General features: G+C 32.3%; 2 protein-coding genes across 2 annotated transcripts; both read right to left on the bottom strand.

Moving 5' to 3' along the window:
- Window positions 1–3550: 3550 nt before the first annotated feature.
- On the bottom strand, window positions 3551–6291 carry LOC145053307 (uncharacterized). Its single transcript, XM_079001320.1, has 7 exons — window positions 6126–6291; window positions 5585–5886; window positions 5446–5509; window positions 5111–5364; window positions 4906–5019; window positions 4556–4604; window positions 3551–4058 (listed from the first exon to the last, which is right to left on the bottom strand). The coding sequence occupies exons 1-7, from the start codon at window positions 6247–6249 to the stop codon at window positions 3652–3654; spliced, it is 1314 nt and encodes a 437-aa protein (XP_078857446.1). The 5' UTR covers window positions 6250–6291; the 3' UTR covers window positions 3551–3651.
- A 2911-nt stretch (window positions 6292–9202) lies between these two features.
- On the bottom strand, window positions 9203–11649 carry LOC145053305 (uncharacterized). The gene is made up of 7 exons (XM_079001319.1): window positions 11435–11649; window positions 11047–11146; window positions 10899–10962; window positions 10560–10813; window positions 10351–10464; window positions 10102–10150; window positions 9203–9752 (listed from the first exon to the last, which is right to left on the bottom strand). Exons 2-7 carry the CDS (start codon window positions 11140–11142, stop codon window positions 9352–9354), a joined length of 978 nt encoding a protein of 325 aa, XP_078857445.1. The 5' UTR covers window positions 11143–11146; window positions 11435–11649; the 3' UTR covers window positions 9203–9351.
- Window positions 11650–21128: the final 9479 nt, after the last annotated feature.

Raw genomic sequence — 21128 nt, 5'->3', positions numbered from 1 at the left:
ATTCATTATATTTCTTATTTTCTTATAATTTCAAAGTTCTCAATTGCTTAGACTTTCATAGTTAAATTCTTTTTTTTTAAATTAAGTCATGTAATACATGGGTCTCACAACTAGTTCATACCATATCATAATCATAAACTTCTCTCCTAATTAAGCATCTGCAAGTAAATTCCACAGCTAGAAAAGACAAATTCAAATAAATACTAACATACTTTCATTTCATTTGCATTATGGTTGTAACGAGCCAAAGATACCGTTAAATTTTCATTTTCAAAACACCCAAAAAGATACAACCAAATGTTCCAAAACCAACCACAATATAAATATTCTCAACATTAAAGTAAATCCAAATAACAATGAAGTATAATAATCAAGGGGATGTTGCACGATCATGTCAGACCCTTTCCTTTGGAACCAGAAGTACCTAAAATGTTTAAACCACAAAACCGTAAGCACAAATTTTAGTGAGTTCGTCAAAATAACACCTATCATACATAACATCGGGGACCGTCCACATATTTGGCCCCACCCATCATAACGGGCCCCACATAGCACACAAACAGGTTATACCCAACATACAAACGGGCCTGCCCAACATATATGTAATAGTCACAAAGACAGCTAGCATCCTACACGGTATAGTGAGAAGACTCACCTCTCTCACAAGTTCATACAAATCCCAACTCAACGTCATGAAATAGGTGTTACAACCCACCTATGGAATTACACAACGTCACACCTTAGTCTACACTTTAGAACTAGCAATTTGACCAAAAATCAACAAGGTAAAAAAGTAAACGATCAAAGTTCTTGGACGATATATACAGTCTATCTTTTTGTATTTGATTTTACCCTTTACAATGTATATCCTTTCCTTATTTACAGGAATGGTTTTGTATTTATAATTGATTTTGTATAATGAGAAGAATCAATAAGGAATACCATTTTTATGGTATCAGAGCCTTACCCTAGCCTTAGCCGTAGCTGCCCTCTTCTTCTCCAACGTCCTTCTCATCAAACATGGTAGCACCAGGCGAATCTTCCGATTCCACCAAGACACCATTCCACCCAACATTCAATGTCACTAACATTAAGAATGTTGTCCCTCTCATTCTGAATCAAACCGACGATCAATCTGCTTCGTGCATTGAACTGTTTCAAATCCACGTGTGCTTACAATCTTCTTGATCACATTGATCCGAACACTCTGCAACCAGTAGGCATCAACGCAAAAACATGGAATTGTCTTGATTCTATTGTTAAATCATGGATTTACAACACCATATCCATTGACTTGCTCCAATCGATCATGAGACCCGGAACAACCGCTCATCAACTTTGGAACTGTCTTCAAGAAATTTTCCAACACAACAGAATTACCAGGGTTGTTTATCTCGAAGAACAGTTTAATAACACTCGCCTCTCCGCGTTCTCCAATGTATCAAATTACTATGCTCGTCTAAAAAATCTTTCAGATCAGCTCGCCAATGTCAGAAACGAAGATGGTGCTCCAGCTAGTTTCCAGCCTTACAAAAGGAAATTTCAACACCATTTCCACTATCATTCAGCAATCGGACCCGCTACCCAGATTTAATAAAGCTTGCTCTCAACTTTTGCTTGAAGTAATGTGACATCCCAACTTCTCGGCCGGAAAAGACCAATTTGTTTCTGCTTTATTTGAAAACCAGAGTATCCATTTTTAAAGAATAATATAGCAGAATTTGTTCCTAGAAAACATGATAAAGTTATTATCAAAGCATTTCCAAATAAATGTATTTTGTTTATATTAAAACATTAGGATGTCATCTTCAATACAGAAACATAAACATAAACAGAACTTACATTCATTTACGCTAATGATTTACACCTCCTTTAATCTCTCAGTGTAATGTATCTTCGTATTGACACCTATGATACAAATAAACTGAGTGGGTCAGGTTGTGAAACATGTTGAGTACATAGGGATTTAAATCTCACAATGTTATATATATATATATATATATATATATATATATATATATATATATATATATATATATATATATATATATATATATATATATATAAGCCCAGCGTACTCCTTTGCAACATATTCCATTTAAAGGCTAATCTTGACAATTTGGAGAAGAGGAAGGGTTAAATAGATATACCCAAATTCCCGGATGTTACACCCAAAAAATTAAAATAATAAATTAAAAAAGAATTAGTTTAGTTTTGACTAAAGAAATAAAAAAAAAACATATAAAAACTTAAAACCAAATTTAGTTTTATTAAATAAATAAATTCAAATTTCAAGGTCTAATTTAGTGTGATCATAAGTTTATTGGCTAAATCAAGTCGTTTAACGCCTTTTTACGTCAAGTAGGATGTCATGCAAGCCAGTTAATGTAGGAGATCAGAATAGGCAAAACAATCAAAAGTTGAAACTTCATGGTCTAATTTAACATGATCAAATGTTTAATGGTTTAATCGAGTTAAAATCAAGAGTCTGATGGTCATTTGAGTCAAAAACTCATGTATAAACTACAACCATGTTTTCATTTTTTCAGTTTAATTTATTTAGTTTTTTAATTATACATGTCAAAGAACATTTTTGGGTGGTTTATATTCTATTCATTCAAGTAAGCAAATTTGAGGAATGATCATTCCATTATTTTGCCATCACATTACATTATTTATTTTATTCATTTATGATTTCATTTCATTATACCAAACACACTCTAAACACAATATTCTCCGAGATAATTGACTTTTACAAGTTTTCATTATACCAAACACACTCTAAACACAATATTCTCCGCGATAATTGACTTTTACAAGTTTTCACATGTTGCATCCACTTCCATATTTATGTTTAATTTTCTAAAATTTTAAATTAAAATTTATATCTAAACCATTTTGATCGAATATTGTTATCGACTCGATTGTACGGTCTTAAGACCCCAAAATTATGTTTTAATCATGGTGTTATTGAGATCTAATTTGAAGTAAGATCTACGGCATGAACCTCCGATCCTATGCTTTCACTTTAAGTCTACGTTTGCCACTCTACACCTTAGAACATAGAAATCAGATTCGAAAATTCAAGACAAAGCATCACATGAAGCCAAAAGCACTTCCAACTTCTTCCCTTCAACTCGAAATGTGAACATCATTGCAACAAGTCTCACAATTTGATCCATTCAAATCAAAATCAGCATATTCATCCCTTTGTGATACGGTTGGGTTCTTCACTTTCCATTTTCTTGTTTCTCGACTTCACAATAACAATATGATCTTTGTGACAAGATGTGACTCTTCGGTTTGTGTTTCAGTTAGTTGCAAATGTTTGTAGGTTGAAACTTCTTAAGTTTTATGGACTTAGAGTGAGATCTCCTTTTCTAAAGTAAGATCCATAATCTTTGTAAAGTTGAAATAAGGAACCATTTTTTTTGTAACCATGCCTCTTTATCACAAATGTTTTCAAAGTAAAGTTGTCCCTTCAACTATTTCACTTTGATAAAAATCCTCTAAATCCCAATCCGATATTGTAAAATGAGAAATATCATAATTTGATCAACGCATCTAATTTACTAATCATACAGGCATTTCCATCAGAAACAATTCCACAAAAACAAAAAGTAAAACTACTATTTACAGTCAACTATTGTATCAAGTTACTTTGGTTGATGAATGTTGTTTTGCAAACATCCAAGATCCGAACCCTGATTGATTGTTCTCTAAAATGGCCCTAAGCCATTTTATTCTATTAGCAAGTTCTTCAAGGTCAAGAATCGATGCTTCTAATGTCTTTTCATGCATGATATTTAAATCTATCATGTTGTGATCAACATCATCCCAAACATCATCATCATCATCATCATCTGTTTTATTTTCTTCCACACGCATAGTTGAAATACTGTCTGAAGAACTCACCTTTTCCACATCATCACCATCTATTTTCACTTCTTGACTATTCGGTATTTCCTCCATCGGATCCTCTAATGAAATTACTGATGTACGGGATGTTGAAGATACATTTAGAGGTGTATCAATTTCCTCCTTCTCAATATCCATCCCTAAAAGATGTTACATTTTACCATAAAAATATAAAATCCATGAAAATTATAATATTTAATTTGTATTTTGAGACATATGGCATTAATTATTAGAACAAAAGATGTGGTTTTATTTAAGACATGACATGGCACGTTGTACTGCTAATGTCAATAAGACAAAAAAGTACAACTTTTTGTATTACCCAAAAAGCTTAAATTTTGTCCCACCCAAAAAAGTGGGACAGAGGACAAAATTTACAACTTTTTATCTGACTGATGTCAGTGAAACAAAAATTATAAGTTTTGAATGCTACAAAAATGACAGTTTCTTGTTCCACCAAAAAAGGTGGGACAAGGACTCAGCCTCTTGTCTGTCTTTTAAAAAAGACGTAAATGCCCTCATCATTGGTAAAAACACTACAAGTTCTCGATTTAAAGTTGTAGGATGAAACTAATATATGAAGTAAAGATGTGTAAATAATTGGAAATGTTATTTAGAATGCAATTTACTTTTTTACCTTTTGGTGATGGAAAAATAAGCTGTGCATTACATGAAGTCCGACCTCTCTGCATGTGAAATTTATCAACAATGAGAATATGTTTAGCATAATGATGAAATTCAAATTCCATCAACTTTCCTCTATGAAATCAAAAAGTTTAAACATTATAGGCATATATAGTTTACATATAACATTGTATTACTTTGGCATATGGAATTTATTTTCTTTAATTGTAACCTTTATCAGTAGTATTCTTGGGGACTTGAAATGATTAGGTTATTCTTATTCCTTTAAACATAAACCCTAATCTCTCAAATTTTATAAAATGAATCAAAGTACATTGCTACAATAGGAAAAAGGAAAAGTACCATGGTAGGCACTATCCAGCCTTTACTTGGAGACCAATCTAAGGAAGGGCGTAGATCCTTACAAAATGCTATATAAACCTTCCCTTGTCCAGCTGGAGGCTTTGGCAACTCTATCTACACAAGATATAAAATTGTAAACAAGAAAAACATATAATAATAATAATAATAATTAAAGAAGTTATTACTTTTTTTTTATAACAATTACCTTAACCCTCTCATCACTCAATATTTTGATAATACTTGCAGACCAATAACAATCATCTTCAAACCAATCTACCAAATCCCCACTCTTCCATACACCATCAATGATAACACATACTTCTGTAATCGAATTGACAGGTGGCATTTCATTTTTGTGATATATTTGAGGATATTGAGGTCGAACCATCAGTTGTTTTTTAATATTCTTTGACTTTCTACCATAAGGAGGAATTTCGTACATATTTGCCCATTTAATCTCTGCAAATGAAAATAAAGTATAACTACAAGTAGAATCCATGCTTCCATTCATAACATAAGTCATAAGGTTAGTCAACTCACTTTCATCTGGAAAATCATAGTACTCAGGTAAAATCTTGTTCTTCTTCAAGCTTATATCCTTAATCTGATGAAGGGAAAAGTAATATATCATAAATCATAGTTTCATCCAGATTATTTAAGTAGTTGAATGAAGAGATACCTTGCATTTGAACCAAGCAGAACGATACCCTTTCTCAAAAGTTTTGGTTTCAGCCAGTTGACCAACTTCAAACTTAAGAACACCAAGCTTCTCCATTGTCTGGTTCGTGTCTTTACATTGAAGACGAGCTGAGAATGAACCATTGTGACTCCTCCCAACTCCACCACGTCCAGCCCTTTTTGCAGTCCGTCGTTTATTATCTCTAAGCCGGCGGTTGTTAAACCACCTTTGCACCTGGCGATCGGTTAACCCTAAAGTTCCCGAAAGCTTCTCTTTCGTGTCCTTCAATGGATACATCTCCACTGCAGAGGATATATGTAATCAAAAACTTTAAATCGAAACAACAAGCGAGTCAACATAATGCTTCAAATTGTGAAGTTATAACAACATATATGTGATTCGATTGAATCTATTACAGAACCCCCAACAAATTAACGAGGAATCTATCAAATATAGATGAGAAATACGCACAGAAATCACGAAACGTGGAATCGGAAACCAAAATATCAATAGAATTATGAAGGGATGATTTAGTACATACCGGCATAGGTTTTTTCAAGCATATCCCGTTGGAAGCGCGTCTTCATCTGGCGTTCATGTCTCTTAGATCCATCGGATTCACCATTGATGTTCCGATCGCTTTCTCCTTCTGAACCAGTCTCCATCTCGAAATTTAGAACTTCGAACAAAACCCTCGATTTTATGTTACAAGCGCCACTACTTTATCTGATAAACAAAACGTGCCACGTGTCCGGTTTCTAAGTAGGGCTAATTGACAGTAGGCAATTTTTAGAGTAAATTATAGGAATGGTCCTAAACCATAATTTGTATGGTTGGTTTCTAATTTATTTTTTTAATTCGGAAAGTTTCTACTGTTTGTTTTTTGTTACGTGCTTAGTCCTTGTCTTACCTAAAAAGACAATTTTGACTTTGATTTTTTAATTTGTTGAAATAAACACACCCTCAACCCCAGCTCCTCACCTTACCTTACCTTACGTACTTCATCATTTTTCTCTATTTAAATAATAGTCATTTTAGATAAAACAGGGACCAAACGCGTAACAAAAACAAACAGTTGGGACCAAGCACATAACAAAAACAAACAATAAGGACTTTCCGAGTTAAAAAAAAAATAAGTTAAAGACCAAACACGCAAATTACCTCAAACCATAGGGACCATTCATTAAATTTACTCCAATTTTTAAGAAATTCCTAATTTTTTTTTTTTTCTTTTGATATTTCATTATTTTCCAGAAAGTATTTATAAAAAATTCAAAATTCAAGTTTCCATATTTTTGATAATTATAAAAATCTTTCATTTAAAATTTCAAAAAACATCTTATGCTAATAAAATAAATATTCAAAAAATTAAGAAGTATTTATAAGAAATTTTCAATTTTTTTTGATAACTAATAAACCATCTTTGATTTAAAAATTCGTATACCTCTTGTAATCCAGTTCATGTTTTTTATTTAAAGTTTGAATTTAGTCCCTATACTTTGTTAGTGTACTAGCATAAGTCCATATAACTTTTTTCCCAATAACTTTTTACTTATGTAATTATTTTTGTATCTTTAAATTGTTATCAAAAGTTATATTAGTTTACTTTCAATCACAAATACGTTTACAACTTTTTTTAACACAATAAATTATTACTGTTAAATTTTAGTTTACAAAATTAATGTTGCATCATTAACGTTTAATTTTTAATAAAATTTATACATACAAACTGCTTAGTAATAATATACAATAACAATGACTTTATCATATATTTATCTATACACTTTTATATAGTATATACTCTTTTTATAAATTGTCTTTAACCCTTTGGACGTCAAAATTCCATTCAAATTAATGACATTTTTGTTGGTGTTTGTTTTGTTATGACCATAAATAAAAGTCAATGTCAGCGATGTCAAATGTTGGTGTTTTTTTTTACAAGAACCAGTTTTCTCATACGGCCAGTTATATGTTGTTTTATCCAGAAAAATGAGCATATAATAATTGAAAGTTATTGATTTTAGATAAAAATTGTAATTTAACCAATAAAACGTCAAATGATATATACCAAGAAGTGTTTCAAAATGTAATTTAAAAGATTTTCTTTTTTACTTATCAAATTCATCCGGTTTTACTTACAATCTAAAATACATTGCATTTTACTATGTTGACATTTAATCTTATTTTTGTCTATATAATAAAAAAATTGAACATACCTACCGTGGTTTTCATGGGTTATAACCTAGTCTACTGATAAATGAAAATGTTTTTTTTTCGGTTATCATTTTCTTTAAAGTTTTATCACATGTCATTATGTCATTTTTTAATTACTTAAATTTCACATGTTATTATGTGGTATTTTTATTTTATTTTTAATAAAAAATTAATCAATTTCACTAATTAACACCTTTATTATTATTATTATTATTATTATTATTATTATTATTATTATTATTATTATTATATATATATATAAAGTATTTATTATGTTAAATATATAGATAAAACTATAATTAATGAAACAGTTATTATTTAAGGTAAATATATTTTTCTCCATAAAATAAACATAATAATAAATAGTTTGTTTTTTTCTACCACTAAAAACATTTATTAGGATTTTTTTTGTTACATAATTACAATAATAAAATATTATAAAACTATATTGTCAAAATTAAGATATAATAAAATATATTTTGTTAAACTTTGAAATGAAATAGGCATTAAAATTATTTAATATTTACACTATGATATATAACTTTTATTTTTAATAAACATGTATAGTATACGACTCTCACACCTAATAATAAAATAGAAATCTAACCAAATTCCCAACTATGTTATTAGAAATAACCATAGTAATAAAATAGAAATCTAACTAAATTCCCAACTATGTTATTAGAAATAACCAAATTAGGACAGTTTATGTTTAGATTGGAAACATCAAATAAAGGTTGTCAAGATCGGGATCCTACCTAGGATCGCTTTTGGGTTTCAAGATTGGGATTGAGATTCTAAGATCCTACAAAATAAAATATAATTTTAATTTATAATATTTAATCATGAAAAATATTTCAAACATTTAATTTTTTGTTCAAAAATTATAAAAACTTCAAAATATTAGTCATAAGTCACAATAAAAAATAATAAATGGTAGATTGGTAAAGGGTAAAAGACATAAAATGGTAAGAAAGATTTGCAAAAAAAAAAAAAAAAAAAAAAAAAAAAAAAAAAATCAAGGGAAGGTAGAATCGGATCAGATCTCGATCCTACCTGCGATCCTACCCCAAATACGATCCGGGTCGTTTTTCATACCTAGGATCATACGATCAGGATCGCGATTTGGACAATCATACGTCAAATATTGCCCGACTAACCAAAATAATGTAACGCCAAATTCTAATTCTATGCATCAAATATAATACTTATAACATTTATGAACATTTAAATTTACCACAAAACCGTTTTGATAGCATAATTATCAAATAGCTTTATAAAAAAAAAAATAATAATAAAAAAAAAAGAGAGAGAAAATTTGTATGCACGTCATCCAATTTCATTTCTCTTTGTATTTGGCCGAAATGATCATTTAACATTACTTATGGATGGCTAAATCAAACATAGTAAAAATGAGAAATTTCATTCATTAATTACCAAAAGCCCTCAATTAACAAGTTTTTAATCCATACACACACTAATAGTAGTCACAACACACAACTTGCTTCACCTTTGTACATTAGCAACAAACAACAACAAAAATTTAAAAATAATCAACTTCCTCCTTCAAACTTCCATGATCCTGAATTTGATCGACTGTTATCAAGAATGCTCTTAAGCCATTTTATTCTATTAGCAAGTTCTTCAAGGTCAAGAATCGACGCCTCTAATGTCTCCTCATGCATTATATTTAAATCTATCATGTTATGATCAACATCATCCCAAACATCATCATCATCTGTTTTATTTTCTTCCACACGCATCGTTGAAATACTGTCTGAAGAACTCACTTTGTCCACGTCATCACCATTGATTTTCACTTCTTGACTCTGCAACGCTTCTTCTTCTTCTTCTTCTTCGATTGGAGCTGCTAATGAAATTACTGATATTCGAGAAGTGGAAGATGCATTTTGAGGTGAAGCAACTTCTTCCTCCCTACTCTCAATATCCATGCCTAAAAGATTTACAATTATAATAAAATCCATCAAAATTATAATTCAAACAAAAAAAAATATTAGTTTTTAAACAGACTGGAACTGATGTCAATGAGACAAGAACTGACATCAATAGGACAAAAAGTAAAACTTTTTGTCCAATTACTAAAAATGTCTATTCTGTCTTTTCAAAAGACATAAATGCCCTCATCATCCTAATTGTCAAAAATAGCCCAAAAAAGGTTATATAAAAAAGATTCCTTCTTTGAAAGGCATACAAAGTACACTTTATGTTAGAACTGATATTTTGAAGAAAAAATCGATAAAATTAATGTAAATATAGTAATACTAGATTAAAATTTACTTTACCTTGTTGTGATGGGAAAATAAGTTGTGCCCTACATGAATCCTGACCTCTCTGCATGTGAAATTTATAGTTTAAGAACCAATTAATAAGAAAAAGCATAAACTTTTTAGAGCATCTTACTTCCATTTCTTTCTAGTTTATATAACAGCATTTTACTTTCTATTTTTGTCTTATTAGGATTCTACTTAGAAAAGACCTAATTTCTCAAAATTTATAAAAATGAATCAAAGTATAGGAAAAAAGAAAAGCACCAATGTAGGAAATGTCCAGCCTTCTAATGGAGACCAGTTTAATGATGGGCGTAAATCCTTACAAAATGCATTATAAATCCCCCCTTGTCCAGCTGGAGGCATTGGCAACTCAATCTACACACATAATAATTTACAAATTTATAACAATAAATAATAATTTATGAGATGAAAGTAATAAACTAATAATAAAAATGATAAATTTTCATTACCTGAACCTCATCATCACTCAATATTTTGATGATCCTTGCTGACCAATAACAATCATCTTTACACCAATCTATCAAATCCCCAACTTTCCATTCACCATCAATCACAACACATACTTCTGTAATGGAATTGACAGGTGGCATTTCATTTTTTTGATACATTTTTGGATATGGAGGTCGCAACATTAATTGTTTCTTTATCTGCTTTGACTTCCTTCCATAATGAGGCAATTCGTATATCTTTGTCCATTTAATAACTGCAAATTGATTGAAAGTGATGATTTTAGAACAGATGAAAAGATTGTGATTAGTGATTCATATATAGCAGGTTAGTCAACTCACCTTCCTCTGGAAAGTCAAAGTACTCAGGTAAAATCTGGTTCTTTTTCACGTTTATATCCTTGATCTGATTGGAATTTTAGAGTTTAGATTTGGAAATCTAAATTATTACCATATTCACTGGAAAATGGATATTATCACATTCACATACCTTGCATCTAAACCAAGCGCCACGGAATCCTTCATCAAATGTTTTGGATTCAGCAAGTTGGCCAACTTCAAACTTCAGATCATCAGGCTTCTCCATTGTGCTGTAGAATTTTTAGTCAAAATTGGAAGAATACAGAAATGTACACAAATTATCTCTTGTTCATGTATTTACAAGAAAGATAAAGTTTTACTACATCATAAAACCCTAAAACGGAACACAAACAAGGGTCGATCTACTACAAACCCCTACTGATGGTTACTCGGAATACCCAATCTTCAAAATAAATTGTTTGCTTGTTCTTTTTCGTGGAACTGTGTGTTTTCCAAGCCAAAGGAGAACACGATAACAAGCAAATGATTACAAACAAGTTAAAGGTGATTTTACTCACCTTCGTGATTAGGCTGAGTAAAATGAGACAAATCTAATTGGGTAGAGATATCGCCCGGAGTAACAGCGAAAGAAGGGACGATCACGAACACTATGAACTGAAGCAACCACAAACAGTAGCGCCGACGAATATGGCGAGAACTCAGACTTCAATGGACTGAGAGAATTTAGGGATAGGCTTGGGGAGTTCATAGGAGTGTATGGAAACTTTTTAAGGTTAAAATTCACTTTTTTTGCTGGTGGTTTTTTATAAAAGAGAATGTTTAAAAAATAGGGTTAATCTCATTAAACCCTTAAGTTTTCAGGGTTTTGTCGATTTTGTTCAAAGTTGAAGTTTATGTCCGTTTTTATCCTAATATTTTCGAAAAAATGTTCGGTTTTACCCTTTTACCGGTGATAATAGGTTTTCCAGTTACTATTATATTAAATTCACAAAAAAAACCCTTAAGTTTACCCTATTTTGCGTTTTTACCCTTAAGTTTATAATTTTTTTTTACACTTTTAACCTAAGTATTTTTTTCATAATATACGTATTCATGTAGAAAAATCGTATTTATATACGAAAAAATGTTTAATTAAATATTGTATTTATATTTTTTTAATGTTATATATATATATATATATATATATGTTTGTTTGTGTGTGTATGTGTGTGTTTGCAAGGGTATACCATTTAAAAAGATAAATAATATTTTTAGAATTATGAATACATGTTTTATAGATATAGTTTTTAGAAGTATATACATATTTTTACATTATTATATATAAATATGTGTCACACACCCGAACCAGACGGCGGAAACGTCCAAGGGCTGTTGTGACTCAATTGAATATCATCACAGTGAATATACATGAAACATAACATCTTTCATCACCATGCATTGAAATATTACAACTGGTAGTGTTTACATTAATACATTGTTTCAAAACAATACATTCCCAAAAGTAGATTGTTTGATACTAGTTAAACAAACAACGAGACATCACTGAGTACATTTTTCCCTTCAATTTACCTGTTACCTGAGAATACAAGTATTTTGAAAAACGTCAACATATGAAATGTTGGTGAGTTCATAAGTAATGTTTGAAACATAATGTTTTGTATGATTTTGAAAAACCACCAGAAAATCCGATATTTTCTGAAAAGATTATTGTAGTAAGAAAAAGCGTGAAGATCCGTAAGTATGCTTGTTTATTTCTATAAGTGTGAAAAATTGTTATACTTGGTATGCATCACGTAGGTGTAAGAGTTGAAATCCCTAGGAAAACTCGATGTTTTCCTAATACTTTAAAATACGCATTTTATATTTGGTTATACCGTTGTGACGTGTGTATTTGATAATTCCAGGTGACATTGGATTTTAAGGGCGGTGAGTTGTTGTAATCACGCATTAATGAAAATGGCTAGCTTACGACTATACAAACGAACCCTTAGGCGTCGTCTGTACTACTCACCTAATCCAACCACCCTGACTTCCCATAGCCCCACAACCTAAGAAGAAAAGAGGGTGCGAAGCCCCCGTTAATTCCACGAGTCGTTAAAGGTTATCGTGAATGCGAAAGGCCCTTGGCCCAACTCGCATTTGTGAATTCTCGACTTTGCTAGCAGTGCCAAAGGACCCTTGGGGCCCAACAGCACATGAGCTATTGAAAGTCCTTTTACACGGTATTAGGTCGTATAAGATCCAATATCATGTAAGCGCGTTTCCTTCGGGCCTAAAGATCATGTCATTGGGCTAGCTAGGCCCAACAAGCACGATTTGAAACTTTCGGGCCCAAAGATGGTGTATCGACGTCTGGTGAATTCCCACGTGTGTATTGACTTCCCGTAATTTCCGCGTGTGTATTGGAGTATCGTCGTGTTTAGATTTTTGATTCGTTATTGATTCGAGACCGAATCAATTCGTTTGGTAACGATTTTGGTGTTGAAGGTGTATTATATTTCGTCGATAATCGTGGTACTAGTATTTTGTCATAAAGGATCTATTGTTTAAAACCTTAGAATTTTTCTCTTTTGAAGCCCTTTTCTTGTATAAATTTACATTTTTCACCCTTTATATAAAAGAATTTCCATTTTAGTCCTTAAGCCATTTTTCTTAACACTTTAGTATCAAAACTTGTTGAAAAGGGTAACTTTCAGCTCAAATTTACTTGAAAAACAGTTTTAGTCCCTCAAAGTGTAGTTTTCTCGGCTGAAACCTCTAATTTCGTAATTTTTACAATTTTGACCCAAAATGGAAAATTTTTGCATTTTTGGTCCCTCTTAAATTTGAAAAGTATTGTTAACCCTTAAAATGAACTTGGTACACTAGTAGTCCCCTGTTTTACAGAAAAGTGCAGTTTCAGCCCCTCTAGTTTGAAAATCTCGCAATTTGGGCTTTATTGGGCCGAAAAGTTCATTTTTGGCCCATTATGTTTAAAAATTCACATTTTAATCCTTTCAAAGGGTAAATTTCCAGGAAATACATTTTTGAAACTGTTTTGACTCATCTCATCCCTCAGAATTTGTATTTTGACATTTTGGGCCCTTTAGTTTCATATTTTTAGCATTTTGAGTCCAAAAATGGGTTTTAAGCCCAAAGATGTTCATATTAACCAACTTGGTTATTTTTCTAGAAATGATTTGTGTGAAATAACATAATTTATACTTATTTCATACAACTTAATGTAGATCTCGGTTTTAAGGTCTTTTTGACTAGATCCAACACCACACATCACATAAGAACATATATACAAGCATAGAAATCACACAAAGCATACATATACTCATAGATCTACACATTTGTTTGTATTCTCCCCCCACAAAAGTTATAAAAAACCGCAAAATAGGGGGTATGAAGCTCACGTTTCGGCCTTTAGAAGAAGTGAGAAGAAAGTTTGGCCTTAGTACCTCTCCTTGGAAGATCTCGAACTTAGAGAGTTTCTAGGAGAGTGATCAAGGTTTTTACATGGATTAGAAGAAGATTTTGATAAAACAAAGTACCAAAATCATAGATCCTAACTTGATCTTACCTTAGGTGAAGAATTTGTGGAGATATCTCCTTGAAAGCTCCTTAGATCTCAAAATTTTGGAGGAGAAATGAGAGAGTTTCTTGAGAGAAAAAGATGAGTGAAATGTGTGTGTGTGTGTGTGCTTGAAATCGGCCGAGAGCAAGAGAGAGAGAAAGAGATAGATCTTGAAGTGATATGTGCATGGAAATATGATATAAGATGCATGGAAACCCAATATGTAAAAATGAGGTGGCCATGAAAGTCAACTCTCCCTTTTTACATGGGCTTGGGCCGAGAATTAGAGAGGGAGAGAAAAGAATTTGGGCCTTGCATGCTTAAGCCTTTTTCATGTTTATGTTAAGTGGTGCTTGGTCCAAATAACCATAAATATGATTCTTATGACCTATTAGGGCTACATTAGGTTAAATATGGCCCAAAATGGTTCATATAATTGATTTATTTCATTCTAGGCCCAATATGGCCCAAAATGTTGAAATAAATGGAAGTGGGTCCAATTAGAGCCTATTTATGAGTTCTAAGCCCAAGATGGTCAAATTGGAAGCTTATTGGTCCATTGGGCCCAATAAGGAAGTCCTAGTCCAAAATGGACCTAAACAAGAACTTTTAGGGTTTCCAATTGCTTGTTGACCATTTGTAATGCTTGTATGGTGTATTTGATTGCAATTTTTGTTGTCATAGAATAAGCATCATTCATGCTCTTATGTTTTTGGATTCATAATTTGACTTAAGTATTGTAGTTACAAGGCACAAAAATTCCTGATTGTGACAATATGTATCTATATTTCTAAAAATATATTTATACTTAAAAAAATATATATCAAAATACATATTTACACTTCTAAGAATATATGTATATACTTATATAAACATGTTTATGATTCAACAAGTTTTTTTATTGATATGTATATTTTTAAATGCATAAAAATATGAACTTGTAGTTCTAAAAACATATTAATTTGCGTTTTTTTTACATCTTAAATGATTTATCCAAGAAAAAACTCATACACACACACACACACACACACACACATATATATATATATATATATATATATATATATATATATGAAGAAATAACATTAAAAAAATGTATATACAATACTTAATTAAAAAAAAATTCGTATATAAATATAATTTTTCTGCATGAGTACATATAATATGAAAAAAAATACAAAGGGTAAAAGTGTAAAAAAATATAAACTTAAGGGTAAAAACGTAAAAAACTATAAACTTAAGGGTTTTTTGTGAAGTTAATATAATGGTAACCTGTTATCACCGGTAAAAGGGTAAAACCGAATATTTTTTGGAAAATGTTAAGGTAAAAACGGATATAAAATTCAACTTTGGGCAAAACCGACAAAACCCTGAAAACTTGAGGGTTTTTATGACATTAGCCCTAAAAAGTATTTGTATTTGCTTTTTAGGTAAAAAAATTTCAGTTTAAAAAATTCCAAAAGTAAAAAAAATAGTATTTTATGATTTTTGAAACACTATATATTTTTTTTCTATATAAAAAATCATTTTAAAAGATCTTTTCCAATACCTAAATATCTTTTGGATTTTTTTTAACTTTTTGGAAAAATTAAATGCCAAAAGCTATTTTAAAACCAATCTTAAACACCCTTAAAAGTTATATTAAAAGCAATGTGGGATTGCTTTTAAAATAACTTTTGACTTTTAATTTTTCCAAAAAATTAAAAAAAAATTCAGAAGATGTTTAGTAATAAAAAAGATCTTTTAATATTGTATTGGTTTACGATTGTATTTTTTTATATATATATATATATATATATATATATATATATATATATATATATATATATATATATATATATAATAAAGACTACTCTTTGGAATAGCGAACATCCAACATTTTTGGCAAAATTGATCATTTTATATTAACTTTGTTATATTCTGCTTATGTTGCTATTCCTTTCTTTTTTTGGGAAATTTATGTCAATTTGTTCATTCTTTGTGGATACGTGCTCTTCATGTATTATCTCCACCGTTTTTCCACCCAATCACTTTATGATTGCTATTATTAGTGGTAAGTGTTTTGCTCCCCTTTTTTCTCATCCAAAAATACCCACAAAAGACATCTTTCCGTACCAGACCACCAGACGACCTCTTCCACATATGTGCTTACTGTCTTCACTACTCATGTTTCGCCAAACCATTCTTTTATCAATTCCCCTTTCTGGCTTCCGATCAAACGAAGAGGTCGACACCGACGACTCGACGCACTCCGCTAACGACACCCACATGCATCGCTGATCTCTGCCAGCTTCAACCACCATCATCCCGTCGTCGCTGCCTTCAAGCGAAGTACCAAATCTCTCATTCAATATCTTCCCCTTCTCGATTGTTCTAATTTTAACGCAGTAGATATCTACCGCCTTAACATAGGTATGCATTTGAAACACCCCTATCATCTCTCTCCTAATAGCTATTTTGTAACGTTCTTCGTATGTTGTGTGACCTTCGTTAATCTTCTGCCTCCTCTTTTCTAGCAGCACCTGACGTTACGGCTAACAAGCACCCTAACCTTCATCGGACATCTTCAACAATTGGCGACGGCTTCACAGTTTTGAGGTTTTGGGCGTCGGTTGGATGATGATGGCGGTTCTACCGGATGACGTTGGTCTAACAATCTGTTAACGATGATGATCCACACACGGATTTGAGGTTATCTGAAACTCGTTAGCTCCATTAAGATATTTCTGCTACTATCAGTAAGCACCACTACCAATCGTTCGACATAGATATCTCCACCGTCGTCAAAAAGAGCACCACTACCAATTGCTCGACATAGATATCTCCACCGTCGTCAAAACGAGCACCACTACCGATCGATCGAGATATGGGACCAACATAAGTGATGAGGAGAATTTGGCGGATCGGGCTTCCTCTACATTATCTGTCGCTTTCTGGTTTGTTTCGTTATAACTTCTGTAACATTTTACCCTCCACTTAAAATCATATAAAAAAATCATTTTGAGAAACATATATATCATGTATGTGTTGATTACTCTTTGAATTTTGTTTCGCTTTTATGACTCATACCAATGATACCACTGATGGGTTCTAGCCATAAGAACATCCTATGTGCTCATGCAAACCCTAATGCTTGGATATAGGTTTCTCTATTGTACATGCATTCATCCAAGACTTTAAACCCTAGATCTAGCATGTGATAGTCGATATTAACATAAGAATAGGGTTTAGATCTTACCTTGATTGTTATGTAGCATTAACAATCACAAATCCTCTTTGTAATTGGTTTCTAAAAGCTTAGTGTCACAAATTTCACACCTCTAATGGCTCACAAACACCAAGAGCAAGAGGATGACTTAGGAGAAGAGGAGAGGCACCCAAAAACGTCTAGAAACCCTAAGGAATCAGTTAGCCACGTTTTTGTTTCCCTAGGGGTCCTTAAATAGTGAGGTTATTAGGGTTATCTAACAAAGAAACCCTAATTTGACTGCTTAGGCCCTAAGCAGCCCATGCACTCCCTCTTTAGAACCCTTGGACAATTTCTAATGGGTTTCCCCATAGAATCCGTCCACTCCTCTAATATGGAGTCCATTAGCCCAATATTCAACCATCACACAACTGATAGTTCTAGTCCCTTAAGTTTAATTAATCTCTTTTAGCCACAAAATTAATTCTTAATTAATTATTAACTAATATTAATTAAACAATATGATTTCTCCTTTAATATATTATTCTCATAATATATTAATAAATCATAATTAATCCTCTTTCTCCATAATTCATCCTATCAATTTGCTTTGGTGAAGGCAACCCAAAAGGACCATGCACCATCGGGTCAAGTACATACCAAAATAGTTATGGACTTAGACACTAATCCAACAGTCTCCCACTTGGATAAGTCTAATAACTATTCTGCGTATGACTTCAGATCTTGATCCGCAATCGTAGCTTTCAAAAGCCGATGTTAACTCTGATCTTATCAGAAACGTGTCCTTTAGATAAGAGATCATATATTCATCCATTCTTGATATCGTATAGACTGAGACATGGATTTAAATCATTCTCTCAGTCTATGTATTGTTTCTCGACTTCCGATTTATGACAACTGACAACAGACTACAATTGAACACATCAAATTAGTCCCGGCTTGGCCAAGCGCTTAAGGTTTCATCACTAAATCATCGAGGGGACCAGAGATATCACTTTTATCCCACTTTGGGTAAAAGGAACGAATAAACTTAGACTCAATGCTCGCTTGCACTCACTCACTAAATCACACACAACAATACGTTTTATAACACCAAGTTACTGGTGTGTTTACATATAATCAATGTGTAACCGACTCGCAAGATACAACTTACACATCTCGGTTTCAAGAATATAAGATATTATCGTCTCACCAGTCACTCGTGATAAAATCCATGAAGCGATCCAAGTGAGCATGGGTTTATTCCAATACTCTAATCTTATAACAACACTCATTAACCATGCAACAAACTTTTGCTATGTCTAAAACACTTTAGACAATCTACAGTCAAATTCATGATAGTCTTCTTTCATTCCTACTTCCAAAGAATGAGCGACTGTGGAGGGTTTGAATAATCTCATTATTCGGGAAGTCAAAACATGCAAAGTGAAACACAAGAATAATACTAATACTATATGGCCTCAAACCTTTGAGTATAAATAAAACATTTTATTTAATCACCATACTGATTACTCATTATTTGTTGTTTCGGGTAACCAACTTCTTACTTGAATTATAAGTACAATTGTCCCATGCTCTTAGCATGCACACAATGTTTACCTATGGTCCTTACTTTGTGAAATAGTATGATTGAATAACATTTTCAATCGCACTCATTTCACAATTCCTAATCCATTAGTGTAAGAATACAAAATTCTCGCCACTACTAGAATATGTTAGATTCTAACATTTTATGCAACAGTCATTTCGTAATGTCATAGCGTGTAACAACTCGAAGTTGTCCATCGCCGAAATCCGTTCCGCGCGTAAAAATCTGCCTTTATCGATTCGTCCCGTTTTTGTTTTTGGGCTAAGATATATAAACTATAAGTTTATTTTAATCTCGTAAGTGTTCAAATCCATTTAAAACTCATGAAAATGGCCCAAAATCATTAATTTGAAATTTCTAAATTCTATCCCGTCGAATTACGGAAACTTAATCGGGTGCGACCAAAAGCCCCGTTTAATGCCGGTATCGGGTAGAATTCCTCCGTGTCCAAGTTTTGGGACCTATTTAAACATGTTTAAGCTTTCATTTGAAGCTTTTGCTTCATCTCTCTACTCTCTCTCTAACCTCTCTCCTAAATTCAAGTTTAAGGGTCCAAATCTCAAATTTAAGGCTTCTAATCACCAAGGTACATTCTCTAACTTGTTATGCAACCTCTCTAGCCTTCAAATTCGAGTTTAAACCATGGATTAGGACCATTATCATGATTTTACGGCCCTAGAACAGTCCTAGGCCGTAAACACGTATAAATGGGGGTTTTGAGCAACAAAACCCTTCCAAACCACAATTAGACCTTAGATATGGCTAGATGACTTTATGGAATGGACTTAGAATGCCTTGAACCATGATTTAGATCCTTGTTCATGTGTTTACGGCCCTGGAGCATTCTTGGGCCGTAAACACATATAAAAGGGGTTTTTATGCCCTTAAACTCTTCCAAAACACCAATAAGGCTTAGATACGACTTGTAGAATTATGGATTTGGCCTTGGAACACCTTGAACATCAATTTAGAGGAGTAAACTTAAGTTTACTGCCCAAGAACATGCTTGGGCCGTAAACTCATATTCTTGAGGAGTAAACTCCTCTAAATGTGTTAAGATGCCACTTAAACACACCATGAGCCTTGGGGTAAATTCTAGAAGTGAATACAATCAAGATTAGGACCTTAAAACATGTTAGAACACCCTCCTAAGGAGTTCACGGCCATAAGGGGGTCTTGGGCCGTAAACTCCTAAAAATATGTCAAATGATGCCCAAAAATCCCTCCAAGGCTTGTAAAATGAGTTTAAATCACATGTGATTGTCCTAGCATCACCAAAACACATAAGAATTGGGTATAGGGGAGTTTACGACCGTAAACTCCTAGTTTACTACCGTAAACTCCATTAAATGGTCAATGTGTAAGTCTAATCCACTCCTATGCCCTAGATTTGATCCTAGCAAATTTTCCCAAGTCATATGAAGCCATTTAGCAACCAAAAGTACCCCTCCATGAGTTTACGGCCGTAAACTCATGGGGAATATGTCATTAGGGCCGAAAACTCCATAAGGAGTTTACTCTCGAAGAGTAAACTCAACATCCAAGCCTCATGTGTCCTCAAACGTCACTCGGGTCCTTCCAAACACTTGTAATGGGGTGTTTCCGCAACTAGAAGAGTATGTCCTTATCAAATAAATTAATCAAGTCCTAATTAAATACAAATATGTATCATTTTATAATCCATAGGAATCTTGTGCGTTCGCGAACCCAGAACTGACGTTTAGGATCCAATCTGACGCGTTTCTCAACTGGTGAGTTCATACCCCTACCCTTTTTCAAATGTTTTCAGGGGGAATACAAGCAAAAGTACAAGGAAATCTTGTACTTAAACTTATTTTCAGTTCAATGTTTCATTTTATGTATGTTTCTAATTTCAAAATTTGTGTTAACTAT

This window comes from Lactuca serriola, chromosome 5, assembly GCF_051521515.1.
Source record: "Lactuca serriola cultivar US96UC23 chromosome 5, Lser_US96UC23_V15, whole genome shotgun sequence".
In the NCBI taxonomy this organism is placed as follows: domain Eukaryota; kingdom Viridiplantae; phylum Streptophyta; class Magnoliopsida; order Asterales; family Asteraceae; genus Lactuca; species Lactuca serriola.
The sequence above is the reverse complement of the archived record's forward strand: the minus strand, read 5'-3'. Positions and strand labels throughout refer to the sequence as shown.